The sequence below is a fragment of the Propithecus coquereli genome, unplaced genomic scaffold (assembly GCF_000956105.1).
Source record: "Propithecus coquereli isolate 6110/MARCELLA unplaced genomic scaffold, Pcoq_1.0 Scaffold283, whole genome shotgun sequence".
NCBI lineage: Eukaryota > Metazoa > Chordata > Mammalia > Primates > Indriidae > Propithecus > Propithecus coquereli.
In genome coordinates, this window is record NW_012148430.1 from 661,073 (window position 1) to 676,470 (window position 15,398).

Genomic DNA, 15,398 nt, shown 5'->3' on the forward strand with positions numbered 1-15,398 from the left:
ACTTGACACGAGTCCAAGCAGTTAAAAAGATACTAAAAGAAACCCAATTCAGAATGGTTTTTAGTAGGCTGGAAACAGATGCGCCAGACCATTTCAGGATATTCTGGGAGAGGAGATGGAGAGGACCGGATTGGAAATGGCTCGGCCGCCTCTGTGGGGCCCGCCCAGCCAGGTGCCTGCGCGGGCGGGGGCTGTGCCCCGCACACGTTCTGGAAGGAGCCAGCCCCGCTTCCTTCCGCCTAATCCCCGCCTCGTGGGAGGAGGAGGCATCCGGGCGGCGCGGAGTGGCACCGTGCCGAGCAGTGGGCAGCGGACCGCGTTTTCTTGTGATCGTTCACTCGCTTGGCTTGGAGAGCGGCGCACCTGTTGGGCAGGGGCACGCTGAAGGTCACAACCTGGGCGACCCAGCCGGACCTCGGCCCCAAGCGGGGGCGCCGGAGGTATCAGGCCGGCGGGCGGGGACTGTACGCCGTGGGCTCGGTTTCGGATGGGACCCTACGGAACTCGCCCGAGGGGGAGCTCATCTCTCAATAGTCCCAAAAAGAAACTGAGCCTTCTGTACATGGGAGGGGCCTCTGGCTTCCCTGATTTTAAGGCGTTGAAGCACCCGCCTCTCATAGTGAAAATTCAAGGGTGGGGAGAGTAAAGGAGTCTAAATAGGAGAATAGTGACAATACAAAATGCGCTATGTCAATTGCGTCCTATAGTCAGTAAGTTCCTTTTTATTAAGGTACATCTAGGTAAGTTATTTTTATCAGGTAAGATAAACTTGGTATAACAAGGTTGCAGGTGTGGCTGTGTGTTTTGTTCAATCGTAATTTTCAGAGAAATACATGAATTTTTAAATTGTATTCATTCCGTTGAGAATTATTTTTAAAATGCACATACATGCTGTATTTATAGTTCTATATCTATCCACTACCTTCTGCTTGCATAACTGAAGTCACTAAAAGGTAAAAGTAAGTTCCCCGATATAGAGGTGAATACAGTATTTCCCGTATAAGCATCTTTGTTGGTTAGCATTGGGAAAGTATAGTGCTAGATAGAGATTTCATAAATGAAATTATGGTTTCCATCAAATTAGACATCTCCAAAAATACCCATGATATGTTCAGGCTGATTTTACATCTAGGAAAGGAAAAATTATTGTCTTACTCTGGGATATTTGAGATGCCGCACAGGTAGCGTGATGTAAATTTCTGAGATATTATAGACAAGACCTTTATAAAGTCACAGATGTTCCCATGATGGGCAAAAAAAGATTCCCAGAGGAGACTAAAAACTTAATGAGGGCGGGAACCATAGTCTCATGCTCCACTGAATCTCCAACTCCTAGTGCATCTGGAGTACATCTTGCAACTAAACCTAATGAGGCTTACCTGGAACTGCACTGAATCGGCTGCCAGAAAGTTTCATAAAGTAACAGCGGAAATAATGACCAGCCACATGCCACACTGGAAACCTTCACGTACTGCAGGGGTTTGGCCTTGTGGGACAGGTCTTCTTCGCTCATATTTCTTTTTGAGACTCTACCAGTCTGGGATTTTCCTTCCTATACTGATCCTGTGACTTTCTCCATGAAATTCGGTTTTGTGTGTATTTATTGCATATTTAGCGTATACAGGACAAATGACCAGGTGTTTCAGGGGTGGCAGACATAAGCTGGCCAGTGATAAGCAAGTATCAAGCATTGTAAGAAGGGCATCACACTAGGCTCAGAACAAGCATGTTTCAGCAGGGGAGCAGAGAAAGAGTCCACATCTGCAGAGCAGACTGAGGAGGGCTGCTACGTTTGAGACGTACTTTGAAGAGTAGGAAAAAAATCTTCAATTGGGAAGAAATGGGTGGGAGGAGAACATTCTAAACAGAAGGAATGGCATGAGTAGGAGTTTGGATCATGGGGTATGTTTGGGGATTAGGAATAATACTTGTCCTTGGACATAAAATCTATGTGGATAGAAAGGACAATAGTAAAAGATAAGCCTGGAAATGTTTGCTGTGGCCATGTTCAAAAAATATATATATATATTCTTCCATGCCAGACCAAAAAGTTTCTGTTTTATTTCACAGACAGTAGTTGGCAATAGGAGATGCTTTAGCAGAGCAGGTCACGGGACAGAGATTACACCTGGGAAGGGTCTTTCTGGTACTTTCTGGTACTGGAGTGTATAGACTGCCCAGGCAGGAAGACTCCAGCGCCTGAACTAGGATTGTGGCAGGGGAAATAAAAAGTTGGAAAACACATTTGAAAGCTATTTCAAAGACATTCCTAGACTTGGCAACTGGTTGGGTTTTGGAGAAGGAATCACCACGTTTTGTGCCTGGGCGAGGAGACCAGCCTGGGCAACATGGCATCTGTAAAAAATATAAAAAAAATTAGCCAGGCAGGGTGGCATGGGCCTGTAGGCCTGTCTACTCAGGAAGCTGAGGCAGGAGACTCTCTTGAGCCCAGCAGTTCGAGGCTGCAGCAAGCTGTGATGATGTCACTATACTCCAGCCTGGGCGACAGAGTGAGACCCTATTTCTAAAAAAAGAAAGAAAAATCAAATTCAGCACATGGAGAGACACGGCTAGAGTTACAGAATAGAAATTCATCCATGGAGGGGCAGGGACAGGAGTGGATGAAACTGCCAAGAATCCCAGAGAGGCAGAAGAGGCTAAGGACGAGGGCTCCAGATGTCCACGTGTCCCTGCCCAGCCTCTGATCGTCCTCTCCTCTCATCTCACACTTTCACTGATGTCCGGAAGAGCCACCAGATTTTTAAGAAAACCAATTTGCAAGGAGGAGCCAAGTCTAACAAATTGCTTCTACCTGAAAAAATCCTTAGGTTAGAGGCTTCAGATAATATGGAAAGACAGTGTCCATATGTTATGAAGCTTTGTTTGTTGAATTTATGTACATTAAGATGAATCTGTGGTTCTAACTTGGGAAAACCACATAGCTACTTCCTTCTTCAGAAAAAAATAACTCTTTAGTGTTGATTCTGATTTTCTGCTCATTCCTCAAAAATTTTCAATTTCTGAAACTAGAAGGAAATTTAGAAAGAACTAAAATTCAGAAGAACTAAAATACTGCAAACTTCCTTTCATAGTTTATTTTTCCAGCCATTCCCTGAGTAGAGATGCACAGGAAATGAATGGTTACTATAACTGGGATATTTGTAGTATAAACGCAATTTGTTAACTTTAGACCATTTTTTTAGGTTTTACCTCTCCCATAACTCAAATTTTGTTCTGGGGAGAGAAAAACATAGGTGATCTAAAAAAAAAAAAAAACCTAAACCTTACTCTTACACAGTTAACTTTTATTTTTGTGTGCAAATTTTATCCTATAAATCATAATGTGACCCATTATTGGAAGAACTCCAAAAAACAAAAACCCAATTCTAAACCCATTATTTCCTTTGTGTTTTCTAAAGGTCAAATGCTGCAAATACTGGCCAGATGACACAGAGATATATAAAGACATTAAAGTTACCCTAATAGAAACAGAACTACTGGCAGAATATGTGATAAGAACATTTGCTGTTGAAAAGGTAAGTTTTCATACTAATGTTAAAGGCTATGATCAGACATCAGTGGTACTATACCAGCCTCATTAACTTACCTAGGAAAATTTATATGTGGTCATACCTGAATGCAGGTAGGCTCTATCTGGTGGTTTCTAAAGATTGCATCTTGCCCTCTGATGCTGTAATAGCTCAGTTCCATCTTTAAAATAAATCATTCCCATTTCATAAGAATCTGTATTTTGCAACTAAACCAAACGATAACGTCTATTTGTTTGTTTTCTTTTTCTTGTTAACCTGGTAAATATTGTTATTCCCTTCTCTCTTTCTTTGTCCACAGAACAAAGTTTGTTAAATTTTGATAAATGTCCTTCCAATTTGATAAATTTCCTTCATGGTGTATGTCCATATGGGTTTCCTGGTAGTGAGTCAGGATCAGTGTTGAGACACAGGTCCTAACTCCTCCTGGAATCCCTCACTTCCTTGGGGCTTTGCAAGCCTCCAGTTTAATATAGACTGATGGATTTTCCAGGTAGACCTACCTGGAATCCTAAGTGACTGATGGCCATTGGACATGGGACATTCTTGCATGAAGCTGGTTATTCATTCATGCTCACTCCCATGCTGACGTTAGCCTTTGGTAGTTGCTGCTGTTGGGTCGGTGAATGCGGTGCTTTGGTTCTACCCCGCCTCATCCCATGTGCATGGATGGGGCTTCTTCTCTGGAAAGCACTGTAGGGCATAACAGGGAATTTCCTTATTCCCCCTCTTTCTGCTGACATAGGGAGGGGCCGGAGGTGAAGCAAACTGCAGTCCATCCAGAGAAGTGTCACAGGTAGGCTGTGGGGAAAGTGGAGGTGACCTGGCTGAGAAATGCCCTGCCTTCCAAAGGTCCACAGGCTCTCCTATCAAGAGCTTATTCTCCATAACTGAGCCTGCACAGCTGCACTGGACTTAGCAATTTTGCCATGAATTTGTTCTGCGTACACTCATTTAATGGCAGGTCCCGAGGCCAAGTTCACACCTATAATCATAGCACTTTGGGAGGCTGAGGTGGGAGGATCACTTGAGACCAAGGCTTCAAGACCATCCTGGGCAGCATAGCAAGACCTCGTTTCTACACAAAAGTAAAAAATTAGCCAGGCATGGTAGTACACGCCTATAGTCTCAGCCACTTGGGAGGCTGAGGGAGGAGGATCACTTGAGCCCAGGAGTTCAAGACTGCAGTGAGCTGTGATGACACCACTGCACTCCAGCCTGTACAACAGAGTGAAGCCCTGTTTCTAAAAACAAAAATAAAAAGCAGCTGCCCTTAGAAGGCATGGGTTATAAGCGGACTACCGGGCAGATGTCTCTTGGCCTTCCTCTCTGTAGTCTGACTGCATCTACACACACTTCTCAGATTAACAAGACCAGTTTTAGGAAGTCAAGGAAATTGCAGCGTCTGCTTATTGGCTAATTGACCCTGATGTTTTGAACTGCCTTTCCTGGTTTGCAGATCCAAATTTGTCATAGAATCAGAAGTCTGAAAAGACTTTATTTTAATCTGTTTCTCATACTATTTAGCATTTTTTTCCTAGCGTGTCTTTTTTAATAAGCAGGCAGAAAGCTTGGAGACTTCAAAGAATGTGGAGTTCTAGTTGACTCAATTCTTCAAGTTCTGAACCTCATACTTTGATGTCGATTTTTTCCTTCTTAGGCAGGATTGAAAAAAAAAAAAAAAAACCCACATGGAGGATTTTTGTATGGCTCTTGGCAAGAGCACTCATGAATAGCTGCATTAAAACAGATAGTTATAAAAGACATGTAGTATTTTTTTTCTTTAGGAAAAAAGTCATCCAAAAGCCATCACTTAAACATGGAGTTCTTTGAACAATAGTCAGCTCTCTAATAAGCTGAAAATGCATCTCTGTTGCTAGAGGAAGGATTTGTTTGTTTCTTTGCTATTTTTTTAACCTCTTATTATACTTTCCTCCATTCCCAGCTGCACAGAAATGTTTCTGAAATACCCAGTTATTTTAGTCATCAGACAACCAGTGAAGAGGTGGTGGAGGAAAGAGAAGGAAGAGGAGCTTGTTAATGCATTTGGGGAAATCAAAATGACACGTTAGTGGTTTTCTAACTGGGCAATTGGAATCTTTAAGGAAAACGAATCATTAGTCCTTTCTTAGAACATTTATTGTAAGTTTTAAACTTTCTCATTAGAAGGGAAAGAAAAAAACAATTAAGCATGTACTTTGAGATTCCTGCAATTCCAATTCTATTTTGAGAGCATGTTGCATCAAGGGCCCTAAAGGTGAAGTGGACTGGGGGCTCCACTCTGCAAAACAAGCAGCTGCAATGCAGTTTGAAACTGATGAATTCCTGTTTTGCATTGGATTGTTGCCTTTCCTTTCCCACGTTTCTGATGATTCTAAGCTGAACAGGTTTTAAATAACGTGTAGTGCCCATTGTGTCAGGAGAAAGACAGCTCAAAAGTGTCCATAGATCCGTGCTGTGTGGTGAATCTATCCCTGTATCCTGGCAGAAATGAAGTTGACAATGACCACTGAATCCTCTCTGCTCAGCAGGAGCCTAGGACTCAGAGACAGCATGAAAAAATATTCCTGTCTCAAAGACGAACCTACACTTAGCAATTATTCATTTCACAAATATTTATTAAACACCTACTTTGGAATCTTTAAGGAAAACAAATAATTAATACTTTTGCAGAACGTTTCTTGTAGGTTTATTCTATGACTTGGGATCTTCCTTCCCATTATATTATGTGGGAAACTTAAGTGACTGTCACTTTTTATATGGTATTAATGCTTTACTATAATGAAAAATAAAAAATACGTATATAATTAGTATCAAATTGGGAAGTATTTGGGCTATGATCACTGATCACATCTATGGATGCTCGTCCCCAAATATGTTATATTACAAAACAGCAAAACAAGAAACTGCTATGTCAGTGAACAAGAATGGAAATTGGATCAGAAGCAATTTCCTTTGTTAATCTTGTCAATAGTGAACATGTTTGAGGCAGAGGTTCATTTTGGGAGAAGGTTTTCCGCATTCCAGAAACTGACATCTACCTTGCTCAGAAAATTATTCTTAGATCAGCTAGAAACTGTAGTTCAGGGCTTGGGGATGCTGGAGTTGAAATGTAGCAAAGCCAGAAAGAGAAGTCCTCCCCCCTTCCCCCCAAAAAACAGCCCACTAGTATATGGCAGAAAGAAATGCCCTTTTGTCCCCTTTGAAATAAATAAATATTTCTTGCTGGTAATCTTTCCCAGCTCATGAGATGCATACCGCCAAATTAGGACCACCCCTACCCGAGTAGCCACACACAAGCCAGGGGAGCTCTCGAGGGGTCTGCAGGGGGACACAGGGTCCACTGTGTGTCTTTCTAATGGAGACTTTGGGACCAGCCAGATGTTACTATGGTTTCAGTGCTAAGAAATTGGGCTCCTAACCACCTAAAGATATTATTCTAGGATCACAGAAGAGCCTATTTAACAGATGACAGTGTTGATTTGCATTTGTGAATCCCTGACTGCTGAATTCTTAATGCTTAAACTCAGGTGAAGAATAGCATTTTCAGCCTGTAATCCTAGCACTCCGGGAGGCCGAGGCAGGGGAATCCTTTGAGCTCAGGAGTTCGAGACCAGCCTGAGCAAGAGCGACACCCCATCTCTACTAAAAATAGAAAGAAATTAATTGGACAGCTAAAAACATATAGAAAATATTAGCCGGGCATGGTGGCGCATGCCTGTAGTCCCAGCTACTCGGGAGGCTGAGGCAGGAGGATGGCTTGAGCCCAGGAGTTTGAGATTGCTGTGAGCTAGGATGACACCACGGCACTCTAGCCCGGGCAACACAGTGAGATTAAAAAAAAAAAAGAATAGCATTTTCAAAGAGAAATAAAGCTTCAGCATTTGTGAGTTATGAAACTAAGACATTAACACATTGATGGCAAACAAGTCTTATCTTTAAACCTGTAATTGTTTGCCTCTTCTGGTCTTTCAAAGCACATAAAAATTCTGGATTTCTTCTTTGCTCACTAAATATGTGTGAACGATGATTGATGGGGAATGTGATAAGGTTAATGAGTGTTTACTTTCAAGATATAATAAAACCAAACCCAGGCCTACTGTAATGCAGAGATGGTATTCAGAAAACAGCCATGGAGTTAGAGAGGGAAGAAAGTCACATTCGATCCCAGATTTACATGCAGCCTTCATTCTGGAAGTAATTTTTGTTTTCAAAACACTCTTTTGCTTTAAATCACAGTCTTAATACATAGGCTCATAGTCAGAAAACGGAATTGATGGGTATAAATGAACTTAATTATTCACAAAACAATAGTAAATTAAAAACAAAAACAACCCTACAATCTCTTTCCAACCCTACAATCTCTTTCCTTCGTCTTCCCTTCAGTTGAGGGGCAGGCAGCCCTGCCTCCTCAATTCGCTGACCTAACCTACAATCCAGCGGAAATACCCCTTCATTCTGATGGTTTGTCTGGCCAACGGGCCCGTTGCCCACCGCAGACTGTGCCGGCCGCTGGAGGACACGCTGCTGTAGCCCAGCACCTCCTGCGATGCCTGGAGCATTATGGTCGCTCGGGTTGCTAGTGGTTGGATGAATGGGTTTAATGTTTACCCACATTAAAAGGAGAAACCTAACAGATGAGCTGGGCATGAAAATGAGTTCTCTAACCTATCGAGCTGGGAAGTAGTCCTCATTCACTCTTCCAGCACTCGTCTCTGAGCACGCACAGCGAGTGTGTACTGCTCGAGTGCCTGGCGCAGACGCACCAGGATGCAGAAGAGCCAGGGCAGGCATCCTCATTGCAGTAGCCGGTACTGACACCCACATGGCCTGGGACGCCTTTAGGCCCCTGTTCTGTGCCGTTCTCTGTGGACTCTCACCTTGCCAGCACACCTCATGGTCTAAGTAACACAAACTTTTACCATAGTCTACTTTTTAGAAAGGAATTTCAAAGAACCCAACAGATCCATCCATTTGCTGGAATTGTCCACGTAAATTAGCATTTTCCCCACACGTCATCTCCCCTTTCACACCCGCAAACATCCTCCTGAGTGGGACATGCCTTCCAAATTGTGTATGGGGTCTAAGGATGCCCTTCCTCCCCAGCAATCCGCTTCTGGCCCTAGACTTACCACTGAGGGGTGCCTTCCACTCCTCTGGCTGCTCTAACTTTTCATTTATCTTCCCTTGTTCTCTTCTGTGTCGTGGCTGACCGACTCACGCAGAGAGGCGTTCATGAAATCCGAGAGATCAGACAGTTTCACTTCACTGGCTGGCCGGATCATGGGGTCCCCTACCATGCCACCGGCCTGCTGGGATTTGTCCGGCAGGTCAAATCCAAGAGCCCACCCAGCGCAGGCCCATTGGTGGTGCACTGCAGGTAAGCCGAGCTCCGTGCCTCTCCAAGGAAGCGCCGTGGGCGATGGGTACAGGGACTCCTCTGGCTGTGAGGAACACGTTTTGGAACTCGATAGTGGTGATGGTTGCACAGCATTGTGAACCTACCAGATGCCACTGAATCGTACCTTTTAAGAGGGTTAATTTTATAGTATGTGAATTTCACCTTAATAAAAACTTTAAAAAGCAGCAGCCGCAGCACAGTGGTCCTTTTTCCTTCACTGACACGCCCTTTTCATTCAGTGCTGGCGCGGGGAGGACCGGCTGCTTCATCGTCATCGATATCATGCTGGACATGGCCGAAAGGGAAGGGGTGGTGGACATCTACAACTGCGTCAGGGAGCTGCGGTCACGGAGGGTGAACATGGTGCAAACGGAGGTACTGCTGCTCGCCGCCTGTCCCGGGCCTTGGTCCCCTGCTCTCCTGCAGCCCCACCGCCCAGAGCCGAGGGCAGAAGAAATCCAGGCAGTTATCTCTTCAAGGGATACACCTGGCAGCCCCTGTTCCCTTCCTCCCTCCTTCCTTTCCTCCCTCCTTCCCTCCTCTCCTCCCACTTCCTCCCTTCTCCATCCTTTCCTTCCTTTCTCCTTCCCTCCTTTTGCTTTTCCTTTCATAAACAAACAAAAAAATTGCCAAGAGCTTTCCAGGTAACAGAATGTGTAGCCGAGAGCCTAAATTTGCATGTTTTTCTGTGTCAAGGGACCAAGAAGAGTCTCTTGGTGTTAAATATTCAGGGTTTCAGTATTATTCCTTTTTATTATCATTTAAACTAGCTGGTAACCAGAGCAAGACCACCCCTGAGAACAGCCAGGCGTTTGCCAGGTGGCTTTAGGATTATCTCTGTACGCTCTGTCCTTCTCCAGGGCGCTGGGAAGAGCAGTAGCCTCCTGTCCCTGAACATTCTGCCCAGTGACTTGGCATCTTGGGAATCTGCCCATTTTGTAGAAGTACTCCATGCTAACTGGTAATTCCACAAATTGAAATTCAAGGTGTATCAGGAATTTAACTTTTTAAGAAAAAGCATTACATCTTGCTCTTAGCGCCTTCATATTTTTACTAATACTGATCGTCATAAGTAGGCGTTACACCCACCCCCTGGAAAATGATTCACGACGTAGAACGCGGAGCAGTGAGAACCCCTTACGTTCAGGTTGGGCGTGGAAGTTTGCAAAAGCCTCTGCAAACCTAATCTCCCATTTTCTTTAGTTCACATAAAAATAACAGAAACTGTAAATGCTGCTTTTATGATCTCTTTTCCTTAGCAAGGGGATACTGTGTTTCAAAGATTTATTTTTTAATGTACTTTACACTTGATCCAGTGTTGCCACACGCATTTTCTCACTCAGTCTTCTTTTTTGACGTGTTGTCTAGTAAGGAGTGGGATGTTTTTGGGAATTAAGAGTCCTAGTTATTTATAGAGATTAAATTAACAGTAATAAGAGACTTTTTAAATATCTCATATAATTAAAGATCAATAAGAAATATGATAAAACTCTACTAATTAACTGTAGGGAAAGTCTATGCCAAATCAGAATTAGAGGCTCCATTTTTTTAAACTATGGACTTACTGTACATACGTACAAGAGCTCTTCTGTGTGTGTATAAGAGTTTTCATAATTATCACATTAATTAACGTTTTGAAGTAAGTTCTAAGTATTCAGAACTCTTTGTCTTCCTAGTGATGTCAAGTTTCCCCAGACCTTCTTTGCACTATTATTTTGATCAGCACATTCTGTATTCATTATAGATAGATAAAGTGCTGCTCATTCCTCATCTGAAATATTGGGGTCCAAATTAGTGGGCTGGGAATTACAGAGGTATTTTAGCCACAGCTGCAGTGTTGCAGTGCTTGCTGTGCTTTGCACCGGGGTCTGGGCGGGTCTACTCAAGCTGTGTAATGTTCTGCGTTGAACACCAGTCTCCTAGCACTCAAGTCCTCGGACCTGTCTCTCTATGTGGAGGGAGTATCTTGTTGACATGGGGCTAAAACTGATACTGTCTTTCCTCTGTCTCTAGTTCTCTAAGATTACCTTGATTTCTCTATTACTAACTAGTTCCATCTGCTTCTGCAGGAGCAGTATGTGTTCATCCATGACGCCATCCTAGAAGCCTGTCTTTGTGGAGACACCTCTGTCCCCGCTTCCCAAGTTAGGTCCTTGTATTATGACATGAACAAACTGGATCCACAGACAAATTCAAGCCAGATTAAAGAGGAATTCCGGGTAAGTGGTGCTCAAGGGAGAGGCAGTTGACTGTGACTTGCTCCTTAAGAAGTATCTCCAAAGTTACTGCTTGAACCCTTGAACCAACAGAGGATTCCTCCCCTCCGAGTACTAGCCGGGCCTGACCCTGCTTAGCTTCCGAGATCGGACGTGGTATGCCCATAAACAAGGATTCCTCATTTGGAATATTTTTGTCTGGATAATTCCTCGTGGCGGGGGCTGTCCTATAGGATGCTTAGCAGCATTCCTGGGCTCCACCCACTAGATGTCTGTAGCTCCACCACCACACCAGACGTGCACAGACATTGCCAAATGTCCCTTGGGGCAAAATTACCTGGCCGAGGGCTTCTAGTCTAACAGAGCCATTTCCACCGCCCCTCCCCTTTGAAAGACCACACGCTCCCAGCACCGTGGCTTCTTGTCCACAGTGGAACCATGGGTGCACTCAGGCCACAGAAATGTGTACTAAGAAAACTTTCTGGGCCGTAGTTTTCATTGCATTCCTCATATTCATGTTTTATCTAAAGGTACCTGAAGGGCCCACCCTTCCCCCACTTCTTACCTCCCACGTCCCCAGGTGTCCAGCTAGTGGGACTTGATGGCTCTTAATCTTTGGGATCCCCAGTAGCCCTTATGCCTCTGCCTCTGGCCCCGGTGTCTGATAGGCACTATCTGTGGACAAAATCTAAGGAGAGAAAAGAGAAATAAAAATCCAACTGTGGGGGGAGGGGCCATCTTGCAGTCAGCTGCAGGAAATGTGCACCTTTTAAATGCTGACCTAGAGACAGATTTACCGTCAAGCAATTCTCTTTCCCACGTGCCTTCCTTTTGTCGCGTAGACCCTAAACATGGTGACGCCGACGCTACGCGTGGAAGACTGCAGCATCGCGCTACTGCCCAGGAACCATGAGAAAAACCGATGCATGGACATCCTGCCCCCAGACCGCTGCCTGCCCTTCCTCATCACCATCGACGGGGAGAGCAGCAACTACATCAATGCTGCCCTGATGGACGTAAGCCCCTGCCCTTCCCCGCGAAGGAGACGGGAAGCGTTTCTCCAGGGGAGCGCGCCACGGGCCTTCTCGTTCGGTGCATCTGCCCTTGTGCTTTTTAAGATGCGAACTGTTTTTTCAACAAGAAATAGATTTCAGATTCCACATATGCTTTTGTGTCAGGGCCGACATTCTTGGTCTCTCAGAGACTAGCAGCCGGAAGTGTAGATAAGTGAAACATGGTGCAGTTCCCCTCTGAGCGTTTACAGTTTTAACCTACTGGCGGGAGAGCGAGAGACAGCCATTAAGTCACCATGGCAGGAAAATGGGTTAATGTGGTTTGCAGCATTTTTATAGTTCCCTTTCCTCCTAGTTCAGGCTGTAATTAACCTGGGGAGAGATACAACTCATTACTTACTGTCAGTTTGTTTACTTCGTGCTCTTCAAGTGATGGGAAACGTCGAATGGGTATTTTCACGGCTAATATAGAAATTCCAGTTCTGTTGGCGTGATATCATGAAAGGTACTGAAACTTGTTCAGAGCTCTCCAGAGCTGTCAAAAGCATGTGTGTGCTTTATGGCAGGCATAAATAACATCACACGTACAAATGACAAGCAAACACACGTTACAAAAACAGAACTATTTTAATTATGTATAATTTTTAAAAAGTTAAATTTTCTGCATTAAAATAACTATGTATAGATTTGATATTGCCTTTCTACCAGAAATATAAAAGAAAATTGGTTGAGATACTTATTAAGTTTTCTTAGTATCAAAATGAGATTATTTTATCATTGTTATTCTGCAGATAAATTTATATTTACTCTGTTTTAGTGTTGACAATGATAGAATTCAACAACTGTTAAATATGTTCAGTGTTTTGTGCCACAAGTTTCCTTTTGCACAAAATAACTTCCTCCCTTCACATTCTGCCGGGTATATTTGGATCTTTCTTGTTTGTGTTTGCAGAGCTATAAACAGCCTTCGGCTTTTATAGTCACCCAGCATCCTTTGCCAAACACAGTCAAAGACTTCTGGAGACTGGTCCTGGATTATCACTGCACATCTGTCGTTATGCTAAATGATGTGGATCCTGCCCAGGTGAGAACCGAGAATTCTTGCAATCAGAGATAGGTCGAGTTTGTTTGCACCTGAGAAGTGCAGGCCTCGGTGCCTGGTCTCAAATACCAGTTGAGAACTGAGAACTGGGGACGCTAAACACGAATGTTAGAAATCTGGTGAATTAGGGGTTAGAACAGAAAGTCGGTTGAAACCAAACAGACAGGCTGAATCATAGATGGTAGAAATGAGTGACAGGGCAAGACAGCGTCAGAAGTTGGGATATCCCCAAAAGATGGAGATACCCACTGGAGATTTCCAAGGTCATAGACAGAGTCAGAGCTCAGCAGGCACCTGACCTTGGCAGAGCTGAAAACAGAGCAAGCCAACCAGACAGTGGTGGAGAAGGGATGTCAGCATGACACAGCCCCCACCCCACCCTGGAGCAGCTGTGTGCTCCTGGCACGGCTCACCTGGAGCCTACAGGTAGAGATTGTCATCTGGTGGGTGAAAGAGGACACAAGCAAGCAATTCTGAGGGACAGCAATTAGTCTTGTCAGCTCGTGGGTATAGATATTACAAAGAAATAAAATTGAGACTTGGAGATAAGAGAAGCTCGGAATGATAAATGGGGCTTTTGCACAGCTCCTCTTAGACACAGAAGGAGAAGAATTGGACAGTGGTGAACTCAGTGGGGTAGAAGCATTTTCCTAAAGGGAGTCGTCAGGCGGCATTAGCACAGTCGCCCTCTAGGGCTTTGGGGCACGGCTATTCCAGTCACAGACTTGACCACCAGGACAGTGCACATTATGGAAAGTCTGAACTTAGCGTGTTTTAAGAATAAACTTGTTCTGGCACTGAAATAATTTCCTATGTAGTAGAAACAAATTCTTTAAAAAAAAAAAAGGCCTGAAGCGTTTCAACATCCAAACTGGACAAGATTTTCCTTCCTAAAATCCATTTTGTTGCCATCAATCTGCCATAAATGGCATGGACATTTAATTCAATTCTATAAGGTTTTAATTATGTTCGAAGCACTGCATTATATTTTCAAAGCTCTCGCCTGAAAGCTAGTTAATGAAATGATAATGATAATCTTTGTTCTCATCCAGTCCTTTTGGCTTGAAAAGCTTAAATATTTTAGAGCTCTTCCCCACTGATGCTCGCAGAAGGTTTGATTGCAGCCATTTATAAAGACAAGCAGACGCCGTGGCTTGGGGAGCTTCAAAGACACAGCTCAAAATAGAACCAAGGATCCCAGTTTTCTAACTTCCAGTGCCAGGGGTGAAATTTCACTACTTCAAGATTCTTTAGTCGCAGACGGTTCCAGGATAAGGGACTTGTTCCCTATTTAGAATCATTGTGTATTTTTTCTAATATGAATCTTGAAATGTGGTGATAGACCATTTTTGTTCATATTAGTGAACAAGAGACATCACTGATTCTAGTGAGTTCTTTTTGAACAGCCACATTTGAATTCTAAAGCTGCATTCTAAACCCGAACTCTCTGGACTCCAACCAAGCCTTGGCTGACTGTGGTAGGGAACAAAAAGACTCCACTTCTATTCAGCGGACAGAGCTGATTTTCAGAGTGAGAGAAAAGAGGCTCCTGGGATTCGGTCTTTTAGCGAACACTAAACTGTGCATTTGGACATAAAGGCTCTGCAATTGTACAAGAATAGCACTCAACTATTTTAAGTATTTATAGGTCCGGTTCACGGACGTGTTATGCACCATTTAAGCCATTTTCTACACGGTTTGCTCAGGCAGAGTATAGAATGCAATGTGCCAAGAGGCAAGTGCCAGCCGCACCGTTCATATTTCTTTGGTGTAAATGACAAGCTTTTAATCAGGAGCTTCGGTGGAGAGAGCAAGCAGAAAGCCACGCTAGCTGAGTCTGTAGAAAAGTGGGCAGAATGGTTCAGATGTGCATGTTAAGGCTTTTATTACCATCTCGGCTTCCCGTCATAATGCCTGTTAATGTTAGCAATAGGTATCCTTGGGTATCAAAAAAAAATAAAATAAACATCAGCATGTTATTATTTGACAAGGCAGTTTTATAACTTGCCACCAGGAAGTGCTGGTGAGGAAGGAAAAATTTCATGGAAGCATTATTTAAAACTAAATAAATGCAATTTATAAAAAAACATTTTGTAAATGTTGGCTGAGCTAACATAC

The 15,398-nt window shown here is 43.6% G+C and overlaps 1 protein-coding gene across 1 annotated transcript in view; it reads left to right on the forward strand.

Annotated features, from left to right (window-relative positions):
* The window catches only part of PTPRM (protein tyrosine phosphatase, receptor type, M), a gene marked incomplete at its 5' end in the record, with an annotated part of 602,721 nt that overhangs the window by 555,222 nt on the left and 32,101 nt on the right, over nt 1-15,398 (forward strand). The window contains 6 exons of the mRNA XM_012648382.1: nt 3,420-3,536; nt 8,774-8,928; nt 9,189-9,324; nt 11,019-11,168; nt 12,008-12,181; nt 13,131-13,262. Of these exons, the coding sequence (XP_012503836.1) occupies nt 3,420-3,536; nt 8,774-8,928; nt 9,189-9,324; nt 11,019-11,168; nt 12,008-12,181; nt 13,131-13,262 (864 nt within the window). The remainder of the gene's footprint in view (nt 1-3,419; nt 3,537-8,773; nt 8,929-9,188; nt 9,325-11,018; nt 11,169-12,007; nt 12,182-13,130; nt 13,263-15,398) is intronic.